Genomic DNA, 9,433 nt, shown 5'->3' with positions numbered 1-9,433 from the left:
GGGCAATCTTATCTAATGGGAGCTGTTGCAAGCAGCAGGAAGATCTGGACGACCTCTGGAGGTCCATTCTCACCCACATCCTGACTTTGTGACACCCACCAACACTTTCCCGGTTCTCCCTGACTCCTACCCGCCCATGGGCACATTTGTCCCTTTGCCACAACACAACTTTGGGGCATGGTGCTGGGACTGCACAGCGGCAGCTGAAGGCAGGCTCTCAGCCTCCTCACTCCCACCCACAGGAAATCCGTGGCTGCTGGTTCCAGCCCTGGAGCTGGGAGACAGCTCGGGGAAGCTGGTGCATGGCCTGGGCCAAGGCCCTGCTGCTGTGCCAGGCTGCAGCTGGCGCTGTGCCGGCTTCTTCTTGCTGGAGGAGGATGGGGAGAGTCTCTTTGGCAGTTGCCGCAAGTGGTGCCCGTGCGGAGCCCCTGAGCCCTCTCAGGCCGGGCGAGCCCCCGAGCGGCGCCGGCGCAGGGCTGAGCCCCGGGGCGGAGCTGGCGGCGGCGGAGAGGAGAGGAGGCGGCGGAGAGGAGGCGCGGCGGCCGGAGCAGAGAGCCGGGGCTGGCGGGGGGGCAGCGAGGCGCGGGCGGCGGAGCGGCGGGATGCGGCGGTGCCGGGGCGCAGGGCTGGCGGGGCTGGCCGCGCTGCTCCTGGGTGCGTGGGGCTGGCGGCGGGTCCCGGGCGGACGGGCCGGAAGTAGAGCGGGCCAGGGCTGAACCTTGCATTGTCCCGGCGGGATTGTCCTACGCTGCCATGTCCTCTGGCTTCTTCACGGACCTCTCTCCTCGAACCATCCTCCCGTCCATCTCTCCCTCTCTTTCATCACACATTCCATAGGAAAAATCATCACTCTATTCTATTTCCAAGCCTCCTTATTTTCCTCCTTTCATCTGTCTTTCCACATGACTCATGGAGTCATTCCTTCCCTCCTTCCCCCTTGCTACTTGCTTTCTTGGGCTCCCTTTTTTTCTTCACTGACTCCACCCTTCCACCTTCCATTCACGCATTGAGCTCTCCACCAACTATTAATGGACACTTCCACTACTGCACATGTTGACATCCTCTGGAAACACCTCTGATTACCTTAAGTTTTTCCTTAATGCTTCTGGGTGATTTGATCTAGGAAACAGCAGGCAGGGCTGGGCAGAAACTTAATTGTAAGCGGGTTTTCTTTTTTATATCGTTTACAGTGGCTGCGGGCAGAGCCCAGGTGCAGCAGGAGCCGTCGGCAGAGACCACCGAGGGCACCGCCATCAGCATCAACTGCTCACACCCCAACATAAAGGTCATGGAGACAATCTACTGGTACCGTCAGCTCCCGGGCCGAGGCCCCGCGTTGCTCGACAGCGCTTACAAAGATTCCAAAGAGCTGCGGACCCCGCCGGGGTGGCTGCGGGTGGCGGCAGACCGCCGGTCCAGCGCCCTGTGGCTCGCCCGGCCCCGGCGCGGGGACGCGGCGGTGTATTACTGCGCCCTGGGAGACACGGGGAGAGGAGCCGGGGCTGCGGCCGGGCAGGAACGGCCGCGGGCGGGGCCGGGCGTGTGTGTCGGGGGCGGGGGGACATCCCCGGGCGGGCCCGCCAGGGGGCGCTGCCGCTCCGCCCGCCGGGGCCGCCTCGCCCCGCCCGGCCCCGCCCGGCCCCGCGCCCCGGGTCGCTTCCCCCGACCCACCGGCACCGTCTCTAGCACCGGGCCCCTCGAAGGTTGTGGAGCTCAGGGGCACCTTCAGGTGCTCCCCACGGCGGCACCGTGGTGACACCAGGACCTTTTTTGACAGGATTCAGCGCCTTTGGAATTGAGGCCCAGGAGACAGGGGAAACGCTTGCACTGGACACACTGAGCGCAGCCTCAAGGGATGCCAGGTTCCTACCGGATAAGCGAGTGAGAGGGAGATTTGCTGGGTTACCCTGAGGGGCTGGAGGTTTGAGGTCTTCCCAGAGGAGGCCTCTGGGAAGACACTGTGGTTTTCCAGCCAGTCCCCGGGGAATTCTGTTTGGCTCGAGTAGCTGACAGAGGTGGTCAAAGCCCATGGGGAGAGGCACAGAGTGAAGGATCAGCCCTGCTCCCTGTCCCAGCTGGACTTGATAACTGTGTTTCCAGGGAAGTACTGGCAGGTGGACAAACAAGGCAGAGCACCAGGCATGGCCAGGCCCACTCATGGATCAGACACGTGGTCAGATGGGAATGACTCCTCTCATCTCTGTCTCCATTTGTCTTCCAGTGCTTGCTCCAAGCCAAATTGCCACGATCCCTCCCTTTTATGGTCTCTGCTCTGGTCTTCCAAGCATCCCATGTTATGCACAACCCTGAAAACTTTTCAGCTTCATCCCATAAGGGGTTGGATCCCCTTGTAGGCAGAAACACCATGGAGTTTATAAGATGATCCTTTCCTCCCACCCTTCCGGAGGGTGTCCTCCCCAGGCAAAGAAGTAACTGTAATACCTGCTGAAGAAGATTGCGCTGAATGTCTCCAGCCAGAGAGAGGTGGTGTGTCTTTGACTCTCAGTGGGATGTTTACAGGAGGTGCTATTCCCAGAGACAATTTTTTCCCTCAAAGGGCCTCATCAGCGGCCTGGGGGGAAGGCAAAGGAAATGCCTGTGGGGACAGGGAGACAGACACCTGTTTCCTGGTGCGTTTTGGCTGTTGCTGGTTCTACCTCCTTTCAGACACTAGTCAGGGACAAGGAGCACATTGCAGGCTACGAAGGGGCCTCTCACCAACTCCATGAGAGGTGGGTTGTCTGTCTCCAGGCCCCTGTCTCCAGTTGGGCACTGGATGGCAGGAGAAGTTCACCATGGAAAGTCCTCCCATTCTTGAGGCAGTTGATCTGGTTGTGATCTCCAGGAGGAGCAAAAAGCAGGAAAACAGCCTACAGCCTCCTGTTGCCTGACAGCAGACTGCCTGATAAGACAAGAAGGTAAAGGGGGTAGCACGGGTGACGTTATGCCCCTTCAGATGCTGGGAACCCTGAGTTATGGAGCTTAAGGTGGAGCATGATGTGCTTAGCACAAAGTGTCAATTCTGTCCATGCTGAGACTCGCTGGTGTTGTCATCTTTGGAGTTTCCATGGCATTTCCTTAGAGATAAACCACTCCCAATTTCCACTGTTGAGCAAAAGGACATTTCACAGAATCATAGAATGGTTTGGGTTGGAAGGGACTTTAAAGACCATCGAGTTCCAACCCCCCTGCCATGGGCGGGGACACCTCCCACTAGACCTAATTGCTGAAAATCCCATCCAACCTCGCCTTGAACACTTCCAGGGATGGGGCATCCACAACTTCTCTGGGCAACCTGTTCCAATGTCTCACCACCCTCACAGTAAAGAATTTCTTCCTGATATCCAACCTAAATCTCCCCTCTTTCAATTGAAAACCATTACCCCTCGTCCTATGGATCCCCTCCCTGATCAAGAGTCCCTCCCCATCTCTCCTGTTGGCCCCTATTAGGTACTGGAAAGCCGCTATATGGTCTCCCCAGAGCCTTCTCTTCTCCAGGCTGAAAACCCCTATTTATATGAAAGCACGGTGCTTGCCTCCTAGAGCAAGACAAGGACATGGTTGTGGCAGCGCTGCTGAGTTTGCCAAGTGATATCTCCAGCTCAGCACAGACAGGTCTGGGCCTGCTCAGGTCAGGTGAACTTAACGATAAGGAACAGTTTGTTCTCTCTGCCATGACTGGTGCATGGGACCACTCTGGAGTTCATGTGGAAAGGGGGTGGGGGTAGGGGTCCCCACCTGCAGTACCCCCACCCCTTCACATGCCCTTTCAGCTCGGGGGTACAGGGCTGCCCTATCCCCACCCCTCGCAGTGCAGCTCTCCAGTGGGTGCCACATGTGCTCCCTGGAAGTGTGGGTGACCGACTTATCCCTCATCTTGCTCCCTCCTCATCTGTCAGCCTTTTCCCAAGAGTAAAAGTAGGTTGTCCTTGTCATCTCTGGGTTTGTGGCATCTAAGAGCAGTTCTGGCACCAAGTTCCTCTCTCGCACGGTGGGTTATCCCACCAAAAGAGGACATAGCCAGAACCCCTGGGCTGCTGCACAGCAGGGTTCCTCTCCTTACTGGGGGGATTTGGGGAAGAGTCTTTGTTCCCAGGCAGCTGAGGAAAGAAAGGGGAGAAGTGAGAGAATCAGAAGGGGTTTTTGTTCCCAGAAGAAACAGCTGTGTCCCCAGAGAGCTGATGACCCCAGGGGAGATATGAAACCTCACTGGAGAAGAAACCTCCCAAATGGCCCAGCAGTGGGTGTTCCGAAGAGCAGGCAATTTTTGCTGGGGAGGTGAGGACTCCACTGTGAGCTGACTGTGAACAGCCCCTTTCCACCACTGGGACCTGCAGGCTGCAAATGCTGAAAACTGCACACAGAAATGAGGATGAAGGAGCTCTCAAGTCATATAAGTGTTCACACGAACTTATTCACACTTGCAGACTCACATGTGCATGTACAAATATATGCAAGCTCCTGTAAAAACACAGACACACATGTGCCCATCTGCACACACGTATGCCCACTGACACACACACGCACGCACACTGACAACACACACACGCACTTGCTCACCTGCAAAAACGTGCGTGAATGCAAACATGAGCACAGACACACACAGAAGTGCCCTTCTTCACACACAGAAGTGCAGACACTCATTCTCACATGTGCCTACACAAATGCAAACACCGAGGCACAAATGCGCCCTCAGGCACAGACAGAGGCAGATGCACAGGAGGAAGCCCAGCCTCTCCCCACACTCTGAGAACCAGGATTCCACTGGACCCCACTCTCTGCCCCTGTGCCCTGGCAACTTCAGGCAAGTCCGTGTGTGAGAGACAAAGTCAAAGCTGGAGACCATCCCGATTGCTGCAGCTCCAGGGGTTCTCACTTTACAAGTCAAAAGAATCCCAGAGTCTGACAAGAACCAGCCCATCCCTGGTGATCGCCGTAGGGCAGTTGTGGAGGTCTGGGACCAATTCCAGCTTCAATGCAGGGAGAGGTGCTGTTCTGACATGCTCATGTGGCAGCAAAGGGTTGTGTGGGGGGGGTGAGACCCATGGCCTGCAGCTACAAGTGCTGGGGGTGGGACACCAGAGAGGAAGGCGGCTGAATGAAGCTGCCTTCAGATAAATACCCTCTCTTCAAAAGACAAACTACTATTAATTTGCAGGTGTCATCAGGAACAGATTTCAGCTGCCTGACTCAAGCCCTGACATCTGTCAGTTAACCTGGCTCATTCGAGCTCACGGAGCTGCTCTGCTGAGGTGACCATCTCCTCATCTGCTTTTAGCACTGGTGCAGTCTCCACAGCCACAGGAGTGATGGCAGAAGGCTGTGCCCAGCACTGCACGGGCACCGGGAGGAAAAGCCTTGTGCCCTGAGAGGCTCCCAGCAGAGCTGGCATTTTCCAAGGGTCCTCACCTGGCCTGGAAGGCTCCCACTCAGGTACCCCCAACTGTGACCTGCCTCCCTTGGAAGGAGTCCAGCTCCCAGCTGTGCTCTGCAAGTGCAGCACCAGGCAGCAAGGTGCCAGCCCGATGGCTTGGTTAGAATTCTTCTCCAAAAGCAGCTGCAGCATTGCTCTGACATGCTCTGGGCAATCCTGCTTCGGCAGGGGAGTTGGACTAGATGATCTTATTGTCCCTTCCAACTCAAAAAAATTCAGTGAAATTCAGTGAAATTGCTTAGGCTAAATCAGCTGCTTCTCTTGTTGGCCACCAAGGACTTGGAATGGGTGACCTGCACAGGTCCAGTCCAACCTAAATTATGCTGTGGAAATAGTAAAGATAGTTGGGTTCGTTGGTTTATTAAATGCTAAAAATAAGGAAAGGACAAATGCAGATCCTACCTGTGCTGAGGCAACTGAAAATGGAAGGGCTATAGCCCAGTGGGAGGAGTGTTTGTTTGGGTCTGAGTGTGTTTTTTCCCCAATAAGTTTTTCAGAAGTTTATTTATGAGATGGGATGGGAAGCGTGGCAGGAAACATGATTTATTGGTTCCTGAGATAGCTTCTTTAGAACAGAGGAAGACATTCCCCGGTACCTGAGGGGGTGAGAAGGAGAATTGTTGTCGGCCGGGTTTTGGGATGTTGGAGCTGGAGCTTGGGACTAGACACCGTGCAGGAGCCAGGAGAGGCCAACCCAGCCAAGGGCTTGAGGATGGAGAGAGGGAAGACAGAGGCCTCAGGGAACGAGAGACTCCCAAGGTGTTGCACAGGGGGATGTGTCAGAGAAGGGGGTCCTCAGGTGCAGGCCTGTCCCCCTTTAGCCCTTACCTTGGAAAGGCAGAAGCAACATGAGGAGAGAAGACAATAGCACAGGCATTTGGGATGTGCCAAGAACAAGCAATTTCTCCTCCCTGTTTCATTCTTTGCTCCTCCTGCAGAGTCATTTCCAGCAGCTCTGCTCTCTCGGGACTCTTGGTGGGGACATGTGGGTTTTCTGAGTCTCTCTCACAGACACAGGAGGATCGGTCTCAGCATGCACCTCGGGTATCTCGTCCTCGCTGCCTTCCTGAGGCAACCACTGGGTAAGCATTGGCTTTGACTGGAGACAGGATTCCTCTTCTTCCCAGGAGACCCTCACCCCTTCAACAGATCTCTGCAGGAGCTGCTCTTGAATTATGGGTAAATGCTATGAAATATAAAATCACAAGTGTGGTTTTGCACCTGCTTTCTCAAGATACTGCTACTGATGGAAAAGAGGAGACTGAGAAGAAACAGCTCCTCTCCTGACCATCACAGACCCCTTGCCTTCCTTTTCTCTTGCCAACCATCCACCTCTCGCTGCCTCTCTCTTCTGATCTATCTGGGCCCAGGGTTTCACAGCCATGTCATTGCAGAAGCTCTTTTCTATCTCGGCAGTACATATTTTCAGACACACAGGGGTTTTGCAAGTTGGTGCAGGGACATGAGAGCTCTCTCATCCCACTCACACTCTTAGGGTCTCCCAGTCTCTCTTCTGGCTGGCAGATGTCATGCACCTTGCCTGGACCATCCATTCATCCTGCAAATCCACAGTGCCTGGGCTTCCTTTTCCCTCCCTTCCATGACCTTGGAGCCTCCTGAGAGGACAGGGAATGGGGAGCACGATGAAACTTCTCATTGGATTTCCCTTCATCTCTGACCTCTCTAGAGGAGTTCTGGGGCCATCACAGGAGGGCCAGACACCACAGGCTGGTTCCCTGGAGACTCCAGGCAGCAGGAGAGCAGAGACCAAAGACCTGGGTGAAAGCACAGCTCTCCTCTGGGGGTATCCCTGTGGGAGGTAATTGGCATTATTGTGCTGTGGGATCCAAGCTGAGCTGAGGTCTCAGGCTTCCTGTCCAAAGATACTCACCGCCTTGCTTTTCCCATCCATGGGGCTCTTGCTGCAGAGAAAGGCACAGGGAGCCCTCTCCGCTGACATTTTGCCTCTGCTCTTGTTTTACATCTCGGAGCCTTGCCCTGCTCAGTCAGTGACCCTTGATTTCTTCCAGGCACCATGGGACAGGTCACTGTCACCCAGCAAGAAGGACAAGTCACAGTGAAGCAGAGAGACACCTTCCAAACAACCTGCACCTACAAGTCCTTAAACTTTGATGGCTTGCTCTGGTACCAGCAGAGGAAAGGCCAAGGTCCCCAGCTGGTCTCCTATCTGGCTAGAGCTGGCAAGCGCAGTGACTGTTTCACCACTGAGCTGAACACCACGGGGAAATACAGCCTCCTGCAGCTGGAGGAAGTCGAGGTCTCTGACAGTGCCTTGTACCTCTGTGTTGTGCGTGACACCCCAGTGCAGGGAGCTTCCTTGGCTGTGCAAGAACCCAGGGGAGGGAGGGGATGTGTCTGTGCAAGGCTGAGGGTGGGGGAAGGAGCCCTCAGGTGTCCTCTGGCAGCACTGCTGTACACCCAGGGTTCTGCAGGACAAGATTCTCTTCCAGGAGAGGACACTGTCAGTGGCCTGAGAAGAAAGAGAAGGTGGTGAAAGACTCTCATGTCCTTGGGGTGCCCTGTCTGATGGGAGCTGGGGTTGTGTGAGAGACATGAGTGGTCCTCAGGTGTGACCTGGCCAGGCTGGTTTTAACATCAACCTATGAGTCCCCTTAGCCCTGCACATCTGTGTAACTCCTGGTCTGTGCAGCGAACACTTTTTGGGTAGAGGGTGAAGAGGAGTCCTGCCCTTACTACCCTTGCCCTTGGGTGCAGGCCATGCTCCCTCATTGTCGTAGTTTTGGCTGGATTGGCCGATCAGAATAACAGATGTCCCCTCACTATCTCCTCTTCAAAGAGAAGATAGGAAGAGATAATGAGATTTATGAATTTTGAAAAAGAAGTAAACTACTTCAATGACAATATTAATAATTAATGAAATAATAGATAATAATAATAAGAAAAAGAATAAAATGAAAAAAGGGGAAAAAGGAAAAACAAAGTATACAGTATATACAAAAACATATAAAGCTGACAACCACAACACCAGCAGGCACAGGGAAATGTCACAGACTGGACTTGGCAATGGAGAGGAGCTGGATTCCCGATCTGGAGTCAGGAATGCTTGGATCGGGATCAAAGGCAGATGAACAGACAGGGTCCTCCTCAGACATCTGCTGTTGAAGAGAGTTGACCCTTTGATCCCTCAGCCTTTATACTGAGCATGGTGCAGATGGGATGGAATACCCTGTTGGTCAGCTTTGGGTCACCTGTCCTGTCCGCTCCTGCCTACAGGTGTGACCCCTCTACACTTTCCTGCTTCCGATGCTCCAACACGACTAATAATGAAGTTACCTGACCTTGGTTGTTATAGCAGTAAATATAAACAAGAGCCTCTCTGCATGCCATTCCTTGATATAATCATGTCTTCTCACGGTGAGAGTGGACAGTTTTTGAACAATATGCTGTTAATGTCAGATTTGAGTTAGTTAGAAGAGGCCCAGCTTACAAAGCAAAATTACTGAACAGAAAATGGTTTCTGTTTTACCTCAAACCAGGACACTCATTCAGGTGACAAGTGGGACGATGAGGAGGAGAAGGTCAGGAGCTGTTTTGAAGGCTTTTTCTTATGCCATCATCACTCCTGCATCCTTTGGGGCCATCTTCTGACTGAAGTTCTTTTCCCAGCACAGGGCTATCCAGAGCAGGAGGAATTTCCTTCCACACAGGCCTCAGAGCATCCAGCAGCACTGAGCTCCTCTCTAAGGGAAAGCAGTGGTCAGTCTCCCTACTGCAGGACGTGCTCTGAGGCCAAGGGATCGTATGTGAGCAGAGATGCTGGAACACAGGGCCTGATACCCACTGGCTGTGCAGGAGCTCAGTAACATCTTCCTCAGTTCCAAGAGACAGTGACTGGAAGAGACCCATTGCCCTGTGTCCCACCCTCCCCTTCCTCTTCTGCTTGTGCCCCCACCTTGTCCCCCACCACCCAAGGCAATGTCTTTCTTCCTTGGTAATATGAGACAGTGTCCACCAAGG

The 9,433-nt window shown here is 54.2% G+C and overlaps 1 protein-coding gene across 1 annotated transcript; it reads left to right on the top strand.

The window, feature by feature from the left end:
* Positions 1-602: 602 nt before the first annotated feature.
* Positions 603-8,695, top strand: LOC141474934 (uncharacterized). The gene is made up of 4 exons (XM_074163045.1): positions 603-654; positions 1,191-1,538; positions 7,465-7,742; positions 8,690-8,695. Exons 1-4 carry the CDS (start codon positions 603-605, stop codon positions 8,693-8,695), a joined length of 684 nt encoding a protein of 227 aa, XP_074019146.1.
* The last annotated feature ends 738 nt before the right edge of the window (positions 8,696-9,433 follow it).

This window comes from Numenius arquata, chromosome 23, assembly GCF_964106895.1.
Source record: "Numenius arquata chromosome 23, bNumArq3.hap1.1, whole genome shotgun sequence".
Classification (NCBI taxonomy): Eukaryota; Metazoa; Chordata; class Aves; order Charadriiformes; family Scolopacidae; genus Numenius; species Numenius arquata.
The sequence above is the reverse complement of the archived record's forward strand: the minus strand, read 5'-3'. Positions and strand labels throughout refer to the sequence as shown.